We start from the raw sequence: 23127 nt of genomic DNA, 5'->3' as shown, positions 1-23127 counted from the left end.
ATTCCGTTCAACTGCTCTTCCAAGTCCTTTGCTGTCCCTGACAGAATTACAATGTCATCGGCAAACCTCAAAGTTCTTATTTCTTCTCCGTGGATTTTAATACCTACTCCGAATTTTTCTTTTGTTTCCTTCACTGCTTGCTCAATATACAGATTGAATAACATCGGGGAGAGGCTACAACCCTGTCTCACTCCCTTCCCAATCACTGCTTCCCTTTCGTGTCCCTCGACTCTTATAACTGCCATCTGGTTTCTGTACAAATTGTAAATAGCCATTCGCTCCCTGTATTTTACCCCTGCCACCTTTAGAATTTGAAAGAGAGTATTCCAGTCAACATTGTCAAAAGCTTTCTCTAAGTCTACAAATGCTAGAAACGTAGGTTTGCCTTTCCTTAATCTAGCTTCTAAGATAAGTCGTAGGGTCAGTATTGCCTCACGTGTTCCAATATTTCTACGGAATCCAAACTGATCTTCCCCGAGGTCGGCTTCTACTAGTTTTTCCATTCGTCTGTAAAGAATTCGCGTTAGGGAATTGGTGTAAACTGTTTAAATTCTTGAATATATATTCAATGTCAAAACAAAATTTAGTTTCAACCCATTTTATTTCAAATAGTAACAGAAGTGCCAGAATCTCTCAAAGTGGCTAATAATCAACATTAAGAAACGCACAATACAATTCAGAAAAAAAGTAAGGCAGACACTAAATAGAAACAATATTATGGTGAAATAACATATTTTTACATTGCACTGAATGTTTCAGCTGGAACAGCTAACTCGGAGGAACAGTGACCACTCCGGAGGAGGGTCTGCAAATTTACGCTTTTCTGCCTCTTCTTGAACTGTGAAAGGGTTTTTCAGTATCTCATGCAGCATCTGGACTTCAGTAAAGTCATTGTCTTCTGCTCGCTCAATAGCAACCTGTGCCATCCAGTTACGAAGAACGTAGCGTGGATTGAATTTCAGTATCCGTTCCTTCCGTACTTCCTCAGTTAAGCCTGTGAATGATTATAAATGGTATTCAGTGGTCAGTTACTGGAAACAAAGCAGAACAGTAAATATTTTGATGGGTCAAACAATAAGAACACATTATTTGTTCTCTGGCAGATTACATATTCCATACATCATATTCAATATAAATGTAATGAGATGGAATGTGTCATCTCAACGTACCTAGTATATAACTCTTTAAAACATGTATTTACATTGCAATATGTGGGTCATTTTCATGTCTGTAATCGATTACTTCTTCCTATTGAGGGGTTCCTCTACAGTACAGGTATCATTAAGGAAAAATAACGTAAATCTATGTTTGAAAACATTTCTGCCATCTGTCAGACATTTTGTTTCTATGGATTAGTAATCAAAGAATTTTGTAGCTATGTCTTATACTCTGTTCTGTGCCAAAAATAGATTCATCAGAGGAAAGTATAGATTAGTTTTCCTTCTACTGTTGAATTTTTGAACTCAGAGGTGTAAATGGCAAATTTCATCAGTTAATAAATGTTGTGAGCCTGCTGTTCCTAGAGGTTAAACCAATGCCTACAAATCTTAACCCAAAACCTAATTCTGACTACTTCCTTTTGCATATTTGTGCCATACAGGGTGACAACTTTTGATGAAAGAAAATCATTAATATTTTCTTTGCTGGTGCATTTTTTACTTGGCCCAAAATAAAAAATGCATCATCCTTAATAAGAAATTCCTGATTTAAATGAAATGGTTGATCAACATAAATCAAGAAGCCCATGATAGTACACTGTGAAAAACCCACTGTAATTCATGGTATTGCACTACAAAATATCCATTGTCATTTTTTCACATGAAGAGGATATAACAATTGTGAACCTCTCTGTGAATTGTTTAGAAAGCCAACTGCAATTTTCTGCAACTTTTTCCTTAAAAAGAAACTAAACCAAGTATGTGCTGAGCCATGCATTCCATAAAAATATAATTCCTTCAATAGAAAGTTTTCACTGAAACAAATGATGAATTTAATAAGTCATAGAAAATTCTAACTGGTGATATTCTATCATTTAAAAATTTTATTGTATTCATCAAATGTATAAACTATTGTCTCAGTTTAGTGATCATTTAAAATCCAAATTGTAATTGACTTAGTATCCCACTATTGCGCAGATAAGTGACAAACAGTCACTGTCTCAAATATTCTCAAAATTACGTAAAGAGAGGGGCTGACCACTAGTTACTGATATCTGTAGAGCCATCTTTTTAATAGGCATGCCAATATTTAAACTTCGCACCAAAAAACTGAATTACTTTTTTGTGTCCAATTGAAAATATCATCAACCCAATGTGAAATTATACTTTAAAATGGCTTCATAATTTTATTTATTACAGACGAGAATGTGTAAGAAATTTCAACTTCAATCAATTTCCTTTGTATTGTTTCTCTGGTGTACTGTTTTGCCTTCTCTTTTGAACCACTTGCATCATGTTTTCCACCTACTTTTAAATAGTACCTGTCTAATGCTTTCATATTTGATGCAACACTAAATACAAAATTTACTTCCTTTTCAAATGGTAAGTATTAAAAACATCTGCCACAAATGAAAAATGTCTTATCATATTTCTCTAGTATCTCCACTGGGCATCAATATATAAAATACGTCCTTGATCTGTGGCCACCTCAGCCAATATTAGTTCAGCTGCAGCATGTCATAAGCTGCTTCAGATTTTATGTATGTTTGCATCTCAGAGTGATATAAGTGTGCCTATCTCAATGGACCCCCCCCCCCCCCCCTCCACCCCATGAACCATGGACCTTGCCGTTAGTGGGGAGGCTTGCGTGCCTCAACGATACAGATAGCCGTACCGTAGGTGCAACCACAATGGAGGTGTATCTGTTGAGAGGCCAGACAAACGTGTGGTTCCTGAAGAGGGGCAGCAGCCTTTTCAGTAGTTGCAGGGGCAACAGTCTGGATGATAGACTGATCTGGCGTTGTAACAGTAACCAAAACGGCCTTGCTGTGCTGTTTACTACGAACGGCTGAAAGCAAGGCGAAACTACAGCCGTAATTTTTCCTGAGGGCATGCAGCTTTACTGTATGGTTAAATGATGATAGTGTCCTCTTGGGTAAAATATTCCGGAGGTAAAATAGTCCCCCATTCGGATCTCCGGGCGGGGACTACTCAGGAGGACGTCGTTATCAGGAGAAAGAAAACTGGCTTTCTACGGATCGGAGTGTGGAATGTCAGATCCATTAATCGGGCAGGTAGGTTAGAAAACTTAAAAAGGGAAATGGATAGGTTGAAGTCAGATATAGTGGGAATTAGTGAAATTCGGTGGCCAGGAGGAACAACACTTTTGGTCAGGTGAATACAGGGTTATAAATACAAAATCAAACAGGGGTAATGCAGGAGTAGCTTTAATAATTAATAAAAAAATAGGAGTGGGGGTAAGCTACTACAAACAGCATAGTGAACGGATTATTGTGGCCAAGATAGACACGAAGCCCATGCCTACTACAGTAGTACAAGTTTATATGCCAACTAGATCTGCGGATGATGAAGACATTGATGAAATGTATGATGAGATAAAATAAATTATTCACATAGTGAAGGGAGATGAAAATTTAACACTCATGAGTGACTGAAATTCGAGAGTAGGAAAAGGGAGAGAAGGAAACATAGTAGGTGAATATGGATTGGGGATAAGAAATGAAAAGAGGAAGCCGCCTGGTAGAATTTTGCACAGAGCATAAATTAATCGTAGCTAACACTTGGTTCAAAAATCATGAAAGAAGGTTGTATACATGGAAGAACCATGGAGATACTAAAAGGTATCAGATAGATTATATAATGGTAAGACAGAGATTTAGGAACAGGGGCAGATGTGGACTCTGACCATAATCTATTGGTTACAAACTGTAGATTAAAGCTGAAGAAACTGCAAAAAGGTGGAAATTTAAGGAGATGGGACCTTGATAAACTGACTAAACCAGAGGTTGTACGGAGTTTCAGGGAGAGCATAAGGGAACAATTAACAGGAATGGGGGAAAGAAATACAGTAGAAGAAGAATGGGTAGCTCTGAGGGATGAAGTAGTGAAGGCAGCAGAGGATCAAGTAGGTAAAAAGACGAGGGCTGGTAGAAATCCTTGGGTAACAGAAGAAATATTGAATTTAATTGATGACAGGAGAAAATACAAAAAAGCTGTAAATGAAGCAGGCAAAAAGGAATACAAACATCTCAAAAATGAAATCGACAGGAAGTGCAAAACTGCTAAGCAGGGATGGCTAGAGGACAAATGTAAGGATGTAGAGGTACATATCACTAGGGGTAAGATGGATACTGCCTACAGGAAAATTAAAGAGACCTTTGGAGAAAAGAGAACCACTCGTATGAATATCAAGAGCTCAGATGGAAACCCAGTTCTAAGCAAAGAAGGGAAAGCAGAAAGGTGGAAGGAGTATATAGAGGGTCTAAACAAGGGCGATGTACTTGAGGAAAATATTATGGAAACGGAAGAGGATGTAAATGAAGATGAAATGGGAGATATGATACTGCATGACGAGTTTGACAGAGCACTGAAAGACCTGAGTCGAAACAAGGCCCCGGGAGTAGACAACATTCCATTAGAACTACTGACGGCCTTGGGAGAGCCAGTCATGACAAAACTCTACCATCTGGTGAGCAAGATGTATGAGACAGGTGAAATACCCTCAGACTTCAAGAAGAATATAATAATTCCAATCCCAAAGAAAGCAAGTGTTGACAGATGTGAAAATTACCGAACTATCAGTTTAATAAGTCACAGCTGCAAAAAAACTAACGCGAATTCTTTACAGACGAATGGAAAAACTGGTAGAAGTCGGCCTCAGGGAAGCTCAGTTTGGATTCCGTAGAAATGTTGGAACACGTGAGGCAATACTGACCTTACACCTTATCTTAGAAGCCAAACCTACATTTCTAGCATTTGTAGACTAAGAGAAAGCTTTTGACAATGATGACTGGAATACTCTCTTTCAAATTCTGAAGGTGGCAGGGGTAAAATACAGGGAGCGAAAGGCTATTTACAATTTGTACAGAAACCAGATGGCAGTTATAAGAGTTGAGGGGCATGAAAGGGAAGCAGTGGTTATGAAGGAAGTGAGACAGGGTTGTAGCCTCTCCCCGATGTTATTCAATCTGTATATTGAGCAAGCAGTAAAGGAAACAAAAGAAAAATTCAGAGTAGGCATTAAAATCCATGGAGAAGAAATAAAAACTTTGAGGTTCGCCGATAACATCGTAATTCTGTCAGAGACAGCAAATGACTTGGAAAAGCAGTTGAACGGAATGGACAGTGTCTTGAAAGGGGGATAGAAGATGAACATCAACAAAAGCAAAACGAGGATAATGGAATGTAGTAGAATTAAGTCGGGTGATGCTGAGGGAATTAGATTAGGAAATGAGACACTTAAAGTAGTAAAGGAGTTTTGCTATTTGGGGAGCAAAATAACTGATGACGGTTGAAGTAGAGAGGATATAAAACGTAGACTGGCAATGGCAAAGAAATCGTTTCTGAAAAAGAGGAATTTTTTAACATTGAGTATAGATTTAAGTGTCAGGAAGTCATTTCTGAAAGTATTTGTATGAAGTGTAGACATGTATGGAAGTGAAACATGGACGATAAATAGTTTGGACAAGAAGAGAATAGAACCTTTCAAAATGAGGTGCTACAGAAGAATGCTGAAGATTAGATGGGTAGATCACGTAACTAATGAGGAGGTATTGAATAGAATAGGGGAGAAGAGGAGTTTGTGGCACAACTTGACAAGAAGAAGGGACCGGTTGGTAGGGCAAGTTCTGAGGCATCAAGGGATCACAAATTTAGCATTGGAGGGCAGCGTGGAGGGTAAATATTGTAAGGGAGACCAAGAGATGAATACACTAAGCATATTCAGAAGGATGTAGGTTGCAGTAAGTACTGGGAGATGAAGAAGCTTGCACAGGATAGAGTAGCATGGAGAGCTGCATCAAACCAGTCTCAGGACGAAGACCACAACAACAACAACATATTTATTGTATTGTCTGTGCTTTTAATTTCAGGGAACATGATTATTTTTACAATTTTTCTATATTGCTGCAATACTATTTGTAATATGTAAATTTCCTTGATCACCATCTGCACAGACTATTTTGTAGACATTCCAGTTTCATTCTGAAGATAGTATGATATCTGTAGTAATTCAAGATTTATTTGAGGTTTCCTAATTGCACTGAATTATCTGGAGGGAGAGGACTATTTTCTAAAATGGCTGCAAATATGTTAAATTTAGAGCTGGCATTGGACTCACGGTAAATTCTTCCTACTCGACACTTAAGCTCTCTTTATATACTGTTTTATCCTTAATGTTCTCATGAAGTGTTTTTGAAAAATAATATAAGCACAATTTAACATGGACTTTTTCTGGAAGAAAAGGAGTCAGAGGAAGCCAGACGATTTTGGGCCAATATGGCATGTTTCCGCTAGCTGCCCACCTTACCTGCTAAACAATACAACATATTGTAGCAACATAGTAGGCACTGTGAATGCAATGTGCAGCCTGCACTGTGAGAAAGGGGTGGGGCTTGTTCCCATTGTATCTCTCCTCTCTCTGCAGCAGCCCATAACTAGGTGCCAATCGCACATGCATGTTTCCAGCATCCAATGCAAAAAGCCAAGTTGTATTATACATATAGCACATGCAAGTAAATTACGGAATCAAGCTAACTGTGCATATATGCCAATTTAACTTGGTAGCAATATAATGTAATTGGATAAATAAGAAAGCTATCCACCAAGTGGCAGCAAGAGAACACATATATAAAAAGAGATTTTATGTATGCAAGCTTTCGGAGCCAAAGGCTGCTTCTTCTGGAAGAAGTGTTGAAGGGGAGGGAGACGGGTTAAGGATAAGGACTGAAGCGGTTTAAGAAAATGGGTAGAGTTTGGAAACATAACAAAGACCCCAGGTCAGGGGAGACTAACTGGATGGAATGAGAAGGAAGGGCTGACTTTTGGGGACTGCACCAGATGAGACTTGAAAACCTGAGAGCTTAAAAGATGTAAGATATGGTAATATGCAAGACAGAGATTACTGCTAAAAAACTATGCACGGGTTAATAACAGTGAAAAGCTAAGTGCATTGTATGTAATAGAGATGTGAGGGGGACAGCGAAAAATACACAGGTCAAAAAATGAAAAATGCAGAAAACTAAAATAGAGTGAAGAAAGGATTAGTTACCGTGAAGAAATGCTGATACGGAAGAAATTAACATAAATTAATGCCAGGTTGGTGGCAAGACCCAAGGACATGTTGTAATTCTACTTTTCACCTGCTGATTTCTGAGAAACTGATGTCTGGGGAAAGAATCCGGATGGCGCGTATGGTGAAACAGGCACCAAGGTGACGACTGTCATGTTGTAGAGTGTGCTCAGCAACAGGATATTGTGTGTTCCCAGTATATGCCCAGTCATCCTAACTGATGATAACTTGGTTAATAGGCACAGGCAAGGGTGTATACCGGTGACACACAATATCTTGTAGCAAACCACGCTCCACAACATGACAGTTGTGACCTCAGTGCCTGTTTTGCTATACATGCCATCTGGCTTCTTCCTCCATACACCAGTTTCTCACAACTCCACAAGTGGTAACTAGCACAACAACATGTCCTTGGTTCCTGCCTCCAACCTGGCCATAACTTACTTTAATTTCTTCTGTCTCAGCATTTCTTCACAGTAACTACTCCTTTCTTCACTCCATTTTAGTTTTCCACAACTTTCATTTTCTGACCTGTCTATTGTTCACCGTCCCCCTCTCATCTCTATTACATGCAATGCACTTAGGTTTTCACTCTTATTAACTTGTGAATGATGTTTCAGCAGTAATCTCTGTCTTGCATATTACCGTGTCTTTCACCCTTAAACTCTCGGGTTTTCAAATCTTGTGCAGTATAGTCCCCAACAATCAGTCTTTCCTTTTCAACCTGTCCAGTAAGTCTCTCCTGACCCAGGGTTCTGGGTGACTTTTCTGAACTCTACCCCTTAAACACTCCAGTCCTTTTCCTTCGCCCCTCTTCCTTTCCCTTCAACACTTCTGCCAGAAGAAGGAGCCTCTGGCTCCAAATGCCTGCATAAGTAAAACCTTTTTTTTTTTTTTACATGTGTGTTTTCCTGCCACTGCTCTGTGAGTACATTTTTAATCTATCCAATTACATCATATTATCAAAAATTGTTTATTTTCATTGCTATAGCTTGGTAGCAGGAACGACAGAAGAGAAAGTCTGCTTGAGCTATGCAATAAATTTCAGCTGGTAACAGCAGATATATTGTTCAAGAATCACAAGAGAAGGCGGCACACTTGGAAAGGAACTGGAAACACAAGATGATACAAGCTGGATTACATCGTGGTGAGACAGATTCTGTAAACAGACAATGGATTGCAAGGCATATCCGAGGGCAAATATAGGCTCAGATCACAGTTTAATAATGATGGAGAGTAGACTGAAATTTAAGATATCATCAGGAAAAATCAATGTGTAAAGAATTGGGATATGGAAGAACAGAGGAATGATGATGAGATTTTAACATTCTATGAGACTACAGATACCGGACAATGGATACCAGAGTAAGTAGTTTATCAGTGTCTTTTTTAAACACCACATCTGAAATGCTCCAATTCTCTTTCCCAGTGTAATCACAACCCATGATTCACTGCCATACAGTTCTGCGCTGCAAAAAGACATTCTCAGGAATTCCTTCTACAAAATAAGGCCAATGCTCGATACAAGGCTTCTTTTAGGAAGGACTGCCCTGTTGTTCTATATTAGTCTGTTTCTAAGTGTCCTCCTTGCTTCATCTGTTGTGTGTTATTTTGCTTCCAAGGTATCAGAGTTCCTTCACGTTGTGGATTTCATGGTTCCCAATTGTGATACCAAGCTTATCACTATTCTCATTTCTACTACTCCTATTTATTTTCTTCTTTCTTTGCTTTATTGTCAGTCCAAAATCTGTGCTCATTAACAGTCCACTCACAGTGAATATTGTTGATATCCTTCTGCCTTGAATTCGATTCACTCCTAAGCCTGTCTTTAATTTTTATCATTCTTCTTCACTGTCCAGATTGAAGAGTGGAGGAGAGAAACTGAATCTTTGTCTTACAACTTCTTTAAATCAGGGACTTCTCTGTTGTTCTTTCATTCTTATTGATCTCACTTGGTTCTTGTAAATATTGTATCCTATGTCTTTCCCTGTAGCTTATACCTATTTTTTCTGAGAATTTCAAACATTCGCACCATTTTACACAGTCAGACACTTTTCCTAGGTCAAGAAATCCTACAAATCTCTCTTGATTTTTCTGAACTTTTGCCGCTGTTATATCAAGGGCAACATAAGAAACTGCTTCCCTGTTTATTTATTTTTTGTATAACGAAAACCAATACAAGTACACAACATTTGTGGATAAATACACATACACATGATGTTATAGAACCTTACAGTTTGTCGTAAATGTCAATTATTGTTCCTTCATACACCCAAGAGGACAGTCAGCAACAGTGCAGTGGATTAATTTCAAGTTCATAGAAATGGACAATCTTTGTCCTTCCCTGATGCTTGTATCTTTCCTAAAGCCAAATTTACTGTCATTAAACATACCTTCAAGCCCTGTTTCCACTCTGTTGTATGTTATTCTTGCCAGCAGTTGTTAAACTGACTGTGCAATATTTCCCACATTAATTTGCCTTTAATATCTTTGTGACTATATAAACAACACTTCCGAAACTTTCATGGTGTACCTCCATTCTTCTACATTCTACATACTAACTTGAATAATCTTTGGTTTCCACTTCCACTACTGATTTTAAGAATTATGAAGAAATTTCATCTATGTCTTCTCCTTGTTTGACAATAACTCTTCCAAAGCTTTTTCAAACTGTGATTCTGATGCTGGATGCCCTACAACATCCACATCAATGCCTATTTCTTCTTCAGTCACATTAGCAGACATTTGGTCCCCTTAGAGGTCCTCAATGTACTCTTTTCCACCCACTTCTTTGTTTAACAGTTGAATTCCTTATACAATAATAATGTTGTTGCCCTTACACTGTGAAGAGCAATGACAGAGGCTGGATTGGCAAATATAGATACGAACTAATTTTGGATAACAAAAGAAATACTTCACCTGATTGACAAAAGAAGGTAATGCAATTGTATTTGTGGAAAGAAAGGAATGTAGCAATGTAAGTTCCTTAAGAAAGAATTAAATAAGAGGTGCAAGGGACTTTAAGTAAGAAAAAAAGGAGAAAAAGCTAAGACTGTTTGAGGACTGAACCCTGAGCCTTTGAATTTATAGTCTAACATTTACCACTGACAAATATTCAAATACTTCACTTTTTAGCTTGCTAATATTCTGACAGCATGCACAGATTCCACTTTTCCACTTATTCTTGTGTGATAAATCAGAGATTCTTTCAACACTGTCAGAAACCCAGAGAAGAAGAAGCTGGAAGATTTCTATTCTTCCCCCCCCCCCCCCCCCCAATCACCCCTCAAAAAAAAAATTCCCTACTCATTTGGATAACAAGATGATCAGCATTCAGTCATGCTGAAAACAGAAGAAGAGCAAAGGAGTATAGCTCATTTCTGGCAGCAGAAGGAGTGGAGAATTAATGAAAGAATGGGACAAGTATACAAAGAGTCATGTCCATTTTGAGGGTCAAGGCATGATAGAAGCAATTCAAGGACATTGGCCAATGTAGAATCAATGAATGCCACACCACATTACTGATATCATTGTAAAGCAGATGGATGTCCTTATTATGGAAGACTGAAGAATGACAGTGGCCGTCTCTGTCCCAGAGGCTGGACTGAGCATTGGAAATGCAATGGACATTTGGTGCTCTCCATACATTTGTGACATTCATCGATGAGTTTTACATTCCCCATTCTCCTTCCACTGTAAGAAAACAACTGTATCTCTTTGCTGTTCTTATGAAGACTCTACTTCTCCATTTTGAGCACTACTGAGTGTAGTGGATAATTGACGCTTACACATGCTCACTCCAACATCTATGGAGCACATCCACATCCTCCAGCAGCAAGTCTGTGGCCTCAGCACTCTTATATGAACTAACACATCTGTAGGCAATAATGCGGTGTCATTGACCATCAACACTGATGTTCCAGCCGATGCCCACTGCAAGAACACTGCCTGTCCTCACAGCATCAAAGAGTGCCAATTGGAAAAAGGAAATAGCTACATGCCTTGAGAGTTGTGAGTTGCCACTGTCACACCTTGATAAGTGGCCACATGTGACAAGGGCCACCATCATGAGAAAGGCCTACTTCTGCTCTTCAGTGGACAGTTGTGCTCTTTATCAGTCTTTGTTATTTACATTGTGTTACATGGCATCAATGGTCATGTGTTTATAGTAACTGATGTCAACAGTCAAGAGTTCATTCTTCTACAGAGTTGCAATTTCACACAGCTAGTGTTTAGATCTCGAGGCATTGAATTGCATACATAATTCCACATGTAAACATTCAGCCACAGTCATGGAGAATGAGAAAGACAAATGTATTTTATTTCAAATAAAGTGTTTTGTGTTTTAATTAATCATTTTACTGACTGTTCTTTTGTACCACCTGTACATTGGATAGCAGATCATGAAAAGTGACATTACGATCATTTTACACCGGCACATTTCTTTTCGAATTATTCTAATATTTTATCCCAGTCTCTCTAACACTATATTTTATGTCTTTAGCTGGGCCTTTTTAGTCCCATCACTATCAGATATCTGTTACAATCCTTAAACATCTGTTCAAAGTTTTGTGTTATCTGTTTAAGTTTAACATTTGTTTTCATGACACCTAAGATCCTATAACTCCTGGCCTGCAAACCTCCCACAGATTTTACCCACAAAGAGAGCTCCTGTGCTGCAGTGTTTCAATCTTCTTAGCATAATCTACAGTCCCATGTTACCTTAATGAGTGCCCTTTTCATCCCCATGGCATTTGGCTCAATGTAACGACAATGCAGAACCTCTGGAAAAAAACACTTGACAGTTTCACAAATATACAGTAACACTCTACACTAATATCTATATTTGTAACTCATGACTGATCAGTTTTATACAACCCCAACATTTAGACAGTATCCATAGGAAAACACACTTAAGAAAATTATTTAATTACAAGGAGAGAGAATGGCTGGTCAGTATTTACCCTCAGGATGCAAAATTCAATAGCTATTAATACATAACCTTAAAAGTGAAAACTGTCAGACCAATTAGTTCATTCATCAAGAGGGGGCAAAGAAGGATTGGAGGGAGAGATCAGGAATGGTGAAAAGCTGGTGGCAGGTCTCTCAGATCCTAGGATGACAGGCACCATCCTGTTACGAGGACAAGGGAAACAAAGATTTCTCCTCATCTGCACTACTGCTGGGTCCCTCCTTTATAAGCTTCATAAATCTATTTCTCTTACCTTACTGAGGAAGGAACTAACATTTCTAAAGGCCAGAAAAGTTTCTGGTTTTCAATCTTAAATGCATCTTTTGGCAATGTATGAATTTGACCTCGTGATGATCAGAAACAACCAGTTATTTTCTCTCTCTGCACTTCAACACGTAGATAAAATTAAATAGACAATATTAGGGTGATATACTAATTTTTACCATGGGTAGAATTAACTCTACAAATATTTCTGTGAATGTCAGAAGAAATATGCACTTTTTACAATGTTTCACCTTACACGAGTCAATACTAGCATGTCCAATAAAGTAAATTACACTTAAATTATATTCACGACAGGATCAAATGTTTAAAAGTAACTCCTTATCTAACATTATTCAAATATTTATAATGACAACATTAAATTTGGTTGCATGGGTTTAGTGTGATAAACCAATACACTTTATACAACAGCTTATAAATTATTACAAACTCAAGATCAGTTATATTGTTACAGTATACAAAACAAACAGACATAGCTAACTGGAAGCTTAAAGACTTACCCTTTTCTTTCTTCACTCTATTCCTATAGAGTTCAATAAAGTCTTCAAATAATCTGTGCCCAGACAATTTTTCTAAAGACCAGAGGGTGTCTAGTTTAGATTTGTCTGTAATATCAGTCAGATCAATTTCACCAAACTGCCTAAATGTCATTGTAAAATCAGCTCTTGTTTCTGCCATTATCTGAAGCAAGAGTGTGATTAGCTCATCATCTGAGTCTTCAGGCTGTTGTAAACCCAACTTTCTCACAAATGCTTGTCTGAAATTAGAAGCGCCCGTATAATTTTGAGTTAAAACTCACATATTACACAAAGGAGCCCATTTTGGAAAGAAAAATGTTACAATATTGAATGAATAAAACCTCACCTCCTTTTCTGAGTGGAATAAGATGAAAGGCTATTCATAACATCCAATATCTGGCTCCTCTCATCATTGTTTAAGAGAGGAGACAAAGCATGGGCAAGCTTTTCGAGGTTCCATCTGACAATCTAAAATGCAAGCACCAGTTAAATATAGTATTGTCAGTGATGCTTGGTGACAGGTAAGGGCATAGACATAAATATTTCCAAAAAATTGTGATGAATTTGCCACATTATTGTTGATCACATAAAATCTTGGAACTTAGAAGTCGTAGAACTTTTTTTTTAAAAAAAAAAGTGATTATTGATGAGATATACTAGTGTTTCCACTAAGACCTATGGTATTTAGCCTTCACTTCTATCATAGTCTTAACCAGTTATACTAGCAAAAAATTTCATTTTGCAATCAGTATACAGCCTTATATGAATTACAGCTCTAGCTACATTTTAAACATAATTTATCTTAAATCATTTAGATTTGTTCTTTTACTTTTTTATGGTTATGCACTTCAATCAGTAAAAATGGAATGCTTTTAGAATCATTTTGTTGTCCATCTGTCTGTCTGTTCAATTGCGAAGAACTCTTTTTCTCAGGAACGGTTCTAGGTTCAAGTTGAAATTTACATCAAATACTGAGGTCTATGGTCCCTTGGCGGTGTACATAATTTAAGCTTCTAGGACAATGCAATCAAAAGACAGGGTCATATATGTTATATATTTTGGTACTCATGAACTCTTATCAAAACATTTACATGAACTACATACATACATGTCAGTCCTGGTTGTCCAGCACAAAAGCACATGCCTGGAAACTGAGAGGTTGTGGGATTGAATCTCAGTGAGACCATGGATTTTTTAGTCTGTGTTTTAACTACACTTCACCTCTCAACAATTTGAGGAGTTGCCAGAAACAACAAGTGGTTGGAATTCCACGTTAGACTGAAGATCCTCTTTCCCGTGTTGGATAACTGAGGTAAGACTTGCACCAAATAATTAAGCCACACTAAATTATTATTATTATTTACATATACAATTAAGTTTGTACAGAATGCTCACAACGTGAGACCTATTCACACTTGCCGCCCCCCCCCCCCCCCCCTTGCATTCTCTACTGCTGTTACCCTTTCCTTGGGGCATTGTAATAGTAAGATATATGGCTTGCACTTGAAAGGAGTGAGATTCAAGTCCCCATTGGGCTGTCCAAATTTCCTGCAGTTTCCCTAAAGCAAGTACGATGAATGCTAGTCCAGTTCCTCTGAAAAGGACAGAGCTGATTTCTTCCCCATTCTTGTTCAATTCAAGACTACATTTGTTTCTAATGACTTAGTCATTGATGAAATGTTAAAACACTAATTTTCCTTGTTTCCTCCTATCTATCTGCTTAACTCCTTGACTACCTCTCTAGCTTTTGTTTTTATGATAGTATTTATTTAATATACATTTTCCAGCATATTTCATCTCTTGTGCCTCAACATACATTTTAGCTAATAATTAATGTTTCTTCATTAGTGAACTGCTTATCATTTTTTAATTATAACAAAGTTTAAAATTCTGCTATTACATTCCACTTTTACTCCTCATTTATGCCATGGGAGATGATCATTTTATCTACCATTTTTCCATTTTTTTTTTCTTGCTGCCAATCTGCTTCTATTAACTGATACCATAACATGAAGCTCTACACCAGATCAATTAAACTAGGATCAGATACAAGAGGTAAAATGGAACTTATCGTAGAATGATGCAACTTTGGATTAATTGGGGACTCTGTGTACTCATCTGACTCAGGTTCCCGGCTTTCTCCTCCATATATCAGTCACTGCACACAACAAAATATTTTCAGCCTTATGTTGTTACATTCTTTGTTTATGAGTATTCTATAGAGAGATGTCAGTAGACCACTTTCAACGACACCCTGTTACATTGTGTGGTTATGAGAATGTAACCTTTTCTCTCCTTTATCCCAGACACTACTGACTCTTTTCCCCTTATGTATATATACTCTGAATGCCGGATTTGTGGGAACACATTAGAAAATAAGTTTTTCTCGATATATCAGATATGCATGCATACATACATACATACAGGGAATGGCTACCTGAGTATCAGAGTACGTGTGTTACGCATATTGATGTTTCATAGTTTAGAGATACTCCAGTTAGCTCTCCCTAAGCTTGGTGGTAAACTACATGCCACAACTGGAGAAAGGCGTACATCAACCACACTAATGACAGATGAGATCATTCATCCTTGCAAGTCAGAAACAGAAAAATGTTTATTTAGTGTCACTCAACTGCAAAAGGTTTCGTTATAGGGTCCAAGAATTAGTTTCATTTATTAGCAACAATAATGCCCACACAGTACTTGGAACAAAAAGCTGGGTGAAACCAGAAGTGAAGAGCAACAAATTTTATGCTGGGTGCTAATGGTGGTGTATTCATTGCTATAAGGTACTCCTAATTGATGCTTTTATAAATTACTTGCCTCATGATCTATAGTGGCAGAACATTTCACAGAAAATTGGAGAATACTGAGAGTACATTTTCTAATGATGCTACTGCATCAGGAAGAAATTTCAACTTGCTAACAATAGATTGTGAGAGAAAGACAATTAAACTGGGTGGCAGAGACAAGGATTCGTGTGAGATTACTCTGAAAGTGTTTTCTGGAAACTATGCTGAGTAGTTAGTTACAGAACTGACTCATGAGGACATCATCTCAGATCACCTAGTAAGTAACAGCCCTGAACTTTCATTGAAATAAGCGATTTTTGAACAGAAACTCAACTTAAGTCACTCTACAGAGGAAAAGCAACTCGATCAGATGACACTCCTGTATTATCCTATACAGATTAACAGTCCCATACTTGCCAAACTAGATCCATAAGAATGTAAAATATGAACTCCTTTTTTTTATTGTAATAGTACAAACTACTACAACAAACAACTACTGCATGAAAGAGCTAGCTACCCTTCTAGTTGCACTCTGTAGGTTATCAAAAGAACAAAGCATTCCAAGTGGTTGGAAAACAGTACATGTCATTTCCATGTTCAATAAGGGCAATCAGACACATGTATGTAACTATAGGTTTTACTGACATGTGCAACTATAGATCAAATTTTATGCTTGTGTATCATGACCCATTCCGAGAATGAGAATTACCTCTGTAGAAGGCAACATAAGTTCTGCCAACAGTGGTCTTGTGAAGCTCTGATTACACTGTTCATCCATGAGACCAAGAAGGCAGAATATAACAGCTCCCAGGTTGGTGCCATGTTCCTTGACTTCAATAAACCATCTGATAAATATCCACATTCTGCATAGCTGCATAGCGAACCAAATCAAAGCTTATGAAATAACACACTAACTTTGTAATTACATTTGGTATTTCTAGCAAATAGATCTCAACATGTTGTAACACGGGGTGATATCATAAGATGTAAAAATTACTTTGAGTGATTCCAAAAAGGAGTATTATAAGGTTGTTACCATTCATGTAAATGATGTGTTGGATAATTCCGAAAACTCTGTGAAAGCATTCTCAGATGATGATGTTTTGTACACTGAAGTCACAATGCCAGATAACTGTAGCAACATGCAGGGACATTTGTTTGGTGTAAGGACTGCCAATTGACCCTCAACATAAATAAATGTAACATACAGAACATTATTGACCAATTACAAATTTGATGATCAATTACTGGAAACACTAAGAACCATAAAATATTGAGGAGTATACATTCAGAGTGAGCTAAAATGGTACAAACACACAAAATCAGATGTAGCAAAAGCAGATGCAAGACTAAGATTCAAAAGATGAATCACAAGGAAAATTAAACAAGTAGCTTACAAATTCCTCACTCCACTGATTCTTGAGACTTTCTAGTTAGATGGAACCATTAATTAAAGATAGGATTAATAGAGGATGTAGAGAGAATCCAAAGAACAGTACATTTCATCATAGCTTCATTTAGTAAGAATGAAAGCATTATGGACATGTTCATCAAACTCTAAGGGAAGACACTGTGCGTCATGGAGAGGGAGCAGATTAAAAGAAAATTATTACTTCCTCCCACCTACATTTTGAAAAATGACCACAGAGGGAAAATCAGAGTAATACGAGCTCATACAGAACATTACTGACTGTTGTTCTGCCTGTACATCATTCCTGAAAGTAATAGGAATGATGGACATGATAGTGGTACCAAATCTACCCTCAGAATCTGAAGTTTATTGTCTCATGATGTACATACATAAACCATTGATTTAAAGCACAGGAGACTCATCAATATAGAAAATGTATCAGTGATACATACAATGTATCAAACAAAGAACAAAAGCAATCTTAATTTACAAAAATTGTTACAAATTTGTTTCATTACCCTACAAAGCAATCTTCATCATCATTTAAAAATTCCACGAGTGAATAACAACATTTTTTCACTAGGATGATGTGTAATCTCATCTTCATGAAACATAGTTCCATACAGTGAAAATTTTTAATTTATTATAAATTTTCATAGCCATGTAATGAGGAGTTTGGAAGTAGAGTTTTATTCTCTGAGATGGCAACATGAAGTTCTCTTTGTTTCTTGTGTCATGCATATGTTGTAATTAGTTTTCTATACTTAATTATGAACTGGTATAGATAAAGACAAACATTTCATAACTGTAAATACATGGAATAGTTTTAATCCTTGAATAAAGATCAGCATGACTCTCTAGGCTTAATATTACACAAATTTCTAATGATAGTTTTTTGATTTACACTACTTGCATTCCCTCAAAATATTATTCTGTATCTTACAATGGATTCAAAACAGTTGTTGTAAAGACCTTTCCTAGTGTCAATGTCACCTGCATAAGACAATATTGTGATTATGAATGCTAGACTGTTTAGCTCATTTACCAAGTAGCTTATATGCGAAGACCAGAATAATTTTTTTCTAAAAATATTCCCAAGAATTTGATAGATTCTGACTTTTATGGGTGATTTGCAAGTCACCTGATTTTCACTGTTTAGTTTTAAACTGTGTGAGGTAGTTTTGTTTTCATGTTTACTTTTAACTCACTTACATCAAACCAGTGTTTTCAATTAACTATATGGGGTGCCAATAACTCTTTGAGGAATTTGTCCTGTGGTCTCACTTTCAATCAGCACAGATGTATCATCTGCACATAAAAGTGAGTGCAATGTTCTGTGTAGCAGTAAATCATTTACTAAAATAAAAACAGGATTGGGCCTAAGATGAAGCTACTTGACTGCAAAAATTTTAAAAAGCTGAACACTGTTATGATTTATTTCAAAAGAAGTTCTTTTTTGTTTTTTTCTGTGTGAAATCTTATGGGACTTAACTGCTAAGGTCATCAGCCCCTAAGCTTACACATTACCTAACCTAAGAGCAAACACACACACCCATGCCCGAGGGAGGACTCGAACCTCCGCCGGGACCAGCCGCACAGTCCATGACTGCAGCGCCTTAGACTGCTCGGCTAATCCCGCGCGGCTTTTGTTTTCTAACTCAATTTTAGTTGGTACAGTTTCTGTTGCAGGAAAAATGGGAAATGATTTGTAGGCAATGGGCAAGTCGGGAAGTATTTTAGTGGTTTTATTGATTTGTGTTTTTGGACCATATTTTGAATTATGTTATATTTTTAGGTTTTTGCTACCCGAGATTTGGTTGCTACTGTCGTTTTTTCTGATAGCTAAATTAGTTGCTAAGATGTGTTTATTTAGTTTTTGGACTTGGTTATGAATGTATTGATATGTGTTTAGTGGGTATTGTGGACTTCATTTTAACTCTATAGGTAAATTGAAGTTAAAGACACCAGATGTATATTCTTATTTCTATATTATTCAGTTGCTTTGAAATTTTGTTTTAATGTGGTCAGTCAGTATTGTTGTGTTCATTTCAGGTACATGGCTGAAGTGAATTTAAGACATCATTATTTGTGGATTTTCCTCCCAGTAGAAATCACTGTTTCATGGTTAGTTGGTAACTTGAAATTTATTTTAGCTATATAAGTTAACTGAAGATAATGATAAAATTTTGCAGTGTTCTTTTGGAGGATTCACGTACCATGAGGTTAATGGAATTTTGTTTCATTTTTGGATTTTGACGTATGTGAAGGGGGAGCAGGAAATGGTGATTTGTTCCTGCTACCCTCAAATTCCTGGCAGGTGTCCCATCAGTTACTAATTAGTTTTAGATTATTTAATATATGGTTTTAGGGTGAAATTTCTGTTGCCATGTTTCATTACGGTTGCATAAACAACTTCATGGTTGCCATATTGGTATTATATGAGTTGTCTGTATATGCCATTTCAATGATACTGCATGTCAAAATCAATGCCCAGTATACTTCAGAATTTACAGTAAACAAACTGGAGGAAGATAGTGTGCAGAGGCTCTAAATTACTGCTTCCAGTTCCTGCACTAAAAAAAGGAATGTGAGGCACACATTATTTATGATGGTCAATGGAGGAAACTTGTGACTTAGAACTGCTCAGAAGTAAAATTCTACAAATGTACATTTCAATGTCATTTTGTCATGAAGTGTCTGGTGAGATGGCTTTGACTCATTTACTGATTTAATGTAAGAACAAAACTTCTTAATATTCTTTGTCAGATCACATATATACAGAATTTTACTTTCAAATTAGTTGAACACTTTGTGCATGGCTCTCCTTATGGGAATTTTGACTCTGTATAGCTTTTGTTAGTCTGTGAGGCTTTGGCTACATTTAAATATGCACTGAAGCTCTCTTTAGTTTCAGAGCAACTTTCTAATATGACTGTCAAACCACCACAGGTCGTCCTTGTCCCTCACTTCACATGCTACTACCTGTCCAGGCACTTATGATTGGCACCAAATTCTGAGTCTTAGAAGACAACAGGCAGACAATTAGTTAGCTCCAGCACCAGGTAATGTCTGAGATCAAATGATACTGCTAGGTGTTATGTAGCCACAATACATATGACACCACTCTTGGCTCTGTATGTTTTGTGCAATCTGAGTTACAAATATGAAATTCTGGTGACATCTCTCTTGGTGGCATATAGGAAGCAATCAAGTTTATTCCCTTCATTTCTAACAAGTAGCACTAAAAATTAGCTAATACATATTTTAGTGCGTGTTGTCAGTATTCAGTGCACTGTCCACTACACACAACCACCTCAGAAACTGGCATTCAATTATGGCATCACAGACTCTTTTAACTTAGTTGTCATCAGCACAGTTTTCATGATGAATACTTCTTCTTTTCTCCTTTAGCTTAATAAATTCAAAAGTTAGTTGACTCTCTGAATTTCATATCAATTATATTCAGAAATTAAATTTGGTATACTGAAGTAATTCACTGAGAAATTAAGTTATGTATACAACTAGTTCAGAACATTTTTATTTTTTCTGAATTACACTGCTTGACAAACAAATGTTAAACAGACCTATTAAATCTTCCAAATACTGCTGCACTTTGGATATGTATGACAAATCAACAAAAATGCTTGTGCAGGTAATATGTGTCAAGATATGTTAGCACAAATTAACAAATATGGCTGATCCACTTACTTCGAGCTGTTTACAAAGAGCATATCTCTTCTCATCATCTGATGAATTTGGCACAAAGAGTGGATCATAAGTTTCTACAAAACCAAAGGGACCATAGTCAATGGTAATTCCAAGAAGGCTCATGTTATCTGTGTTCAGTACACCATGAGCAAATCCCACAGTATCCCAATGTATTGCCAGGTCCATTGACTTATATGCTATATCACTAAACATTTGAACATATTTGTTCTTGTCATCCTTCAAGTCAGGGAAATATTCCTGAAAGAAAATCTTAATGTGTTACTGTGTTTTTACCACAGCCTATCACTTGGTCACTTCCCAAGCACTGTGTTTAAACAGTTATTATAAAAAATTGTCACCTGAATGATGTAATCTACTAAAACTTTAAGAGTTGCCAATTCACCATTCTCTGTCAAAATTTCCAGGGAACCAAACCGGAACCAAGAAGGTGCTAGCCTGAGCACTACAGCTGCTCTCTCTGCTTTAGGATAACCCTTGTAAAACTGATCCCTTACAACAGGATCTTCACTAACAACTAAGGCGGCAGCCCTAGAAGTTGGGATCCCTGAAAATATTTTCATGAAAACAGGAACTGATTGCAGATAATTTCTTTAAAGATTGATCATGATTTGGAAATCTGTCTATCTAAAAATACAGCCTATTATTCATATAAAAAATTAAGTTCTTAATGTTTTGTATGATGCAGTGACCACTACCTAAATAATACATGGCTTCAGAGCATAGAAACTCTCTGACTGACGAACGAAGCACTGCTCGTCCATCACCAAACCGCGAGTATGGTGTCCTTCCTGAGCCTTTTAGTTGTAATTCCCAATGTTGTCCTTTGCTGAAAAGTGTAATGAATCAATCAACCACTACCCATGCAACAGATAGTATCTAGGCTTGATGTGCTGCTCACCTGTTAACGTATTCTCCAAGCGATACTGCTCTTCCATCTCCTAGTTGGTAAGCCCAAAGTCCAAACTGGTACCCGCCGTATCTGTGAGCTAACGGTGTTGAACTATCCAACACTTTATTCCCAGCTATAAACTGAATAAATTCCTCTGTGTCACTTATTTCCGGATCCATGTCAAGAATGTCTGTTAATGCATCTCGCGAGATCGACACAAGCCTTAGCTTTGTTTTTAATGGCACCGGTGACACTTCTGAAAACACAGCATTTTCTACATTCCCACGGACATAGTTTTCTTTTATTTCATCAATGGGCAACTGTTTCAGTTTGCTACAAGAAAACTGCCATTCACTTAGGCTTCTTTTCAGCCTGGGACAAGTATCACGCCCGATTATATCCATCACTAAGTGCGTGTAATTCTTCGGCCACTTATCACAAGTGTCACAGGTTATCGAAGTGGCAACAACACACAAAATCGTCGAACACAAAAGAATCTTCATTAATTACAAATGGGATACATCATGTAAATTGAAAAACTTCATTACAGGCGCCACACCTATTTTCATGAGTGGCTGTATTTTGAATGTCAACTGCTGCCATAACAACTAACTGCTTCAATATTTTCCACTTACAGTTAAGCGACTATAATAAATTTATAGTGAAAATTATAAAACAACACACTAAATATCGATTAATCGATAAATACGACAGTTGATAGTTTTCTCGATGTATGTGTCACAGTCTAACATGTTAGACTGTGGTATGTGTGTTCAGTTATTATTCATCGATACAGCGCTCCGCAATATCGATGTTTGTGAAACAAGTAAAACAACCAAGCCGACGCACTTGCAATTGCAAGAGCAGTTAGTTTCATTGGCAATGAGCTCGCTGATAACTGATGGATTTCCTATAAAGGAGAATCAGAAGTAAGTACTTTGCTGAAGATAGTAAAATGCTGGCATAATCAGTACATATGACAGAGAACACGCCATATAGTCGTAATGCAGAAGTGGAAGAAATAGCACTGAATAGAAAATTATGGGAGATATTACCCTAGCCAAAAGACTTTAACTAATTTGCAACGTCATGCTTGACTGACTGTTTATATTAACAGTCATATACTCTTACAAATAAGCAGCTAAGTGCTCTGAGAGAAGTTTTAAGTGGCACTATTCTCAAGAAAAGGTAGAAATAAGAGCTGCTGGGTCTACGCATATTTCTTGCTACAGGAACATATATAAGAGGGGTGTGACGATTACTACGTTCTTGTGTTACGTAGTCTA

At 37.1% G+C, this 23127-nt stretch overlaps 1 protein-coding gene across 1 annotated transcript; it reads right to left on the bottom strand.

Annotated features, from left to right (window-relative positions):
* Positions 1-582: 582 nt before the first annotated feature.
* Positions 583-22571, bottom strand: LOC126419050 (protein adenylyltransferase SelO-like). Its single transcript, XM_050086121.1, has 7 exons — positions 21851-22571; positions 21648-21778; positions 21291-21496; positions 20932-21189; positions 13367-13488; positions 13003-13259; positions 583-994 (listed from the first exon to the last, which is right to left on the bottom strand). The coding sequence occupies exons 1-7, from the start codon at positions 22342-22344 to the stop codon at positions 756-758; spliced, it is 1707 nt and encodes a 568-aa protein (XP_049942078.1). The 5' UTR covers positions 22345-22571; the 3' UTR covers positions 583-755.
* Positions 22572-23127: the final 556 nt, after the last annotated feature.

The sequence above is a fragment of the Schistocerca serialis genome, chromosome 9, assembly GCF_023864345.2.
Source record: "Schistocerca serialis cubense isolate TAMUIC-IGC-003099 chromosome 9, iqSchSeri2.2, whole genome shotgun sequence".
In the NCBI taxonomy this organism is placed as follows: domain Eukaryota; kingdom Metazoa; phylum Arthropoda; class Insecta; order Orthoptera; family Acrididae; genus Schistocerca; species Schistocerca serialis.
This window is presented reverse-complemented; position numbering and strand designations above follow the sequence as displayed.

Excerpts from the sequence above, each read along its gene's own strand:
- LOC126419050 (XM_050086121.1), bottom strand. The coding sequence starts at position 22,344 with ATGAAGATTCTTTTGTGTTCGACGATTTTGTGTGTTGTTGCCACTTCG. Across the intron at positions 21,497-21,647 it reads TGAAGCCATGTATTATTTAG|GGATCCCAACTTCTAGGGCT; the intron begins GTAGTGGTCACT and ends AAATATTTTCAG. Across the intron at positions 13,260-13,366 it reads TATTCCACTCAGAAAAGGAG|ACAAGCATTTGTGAGAAAGT; the intron begins GTGAGGTTTTAT and ends TTCTAATTTCAG.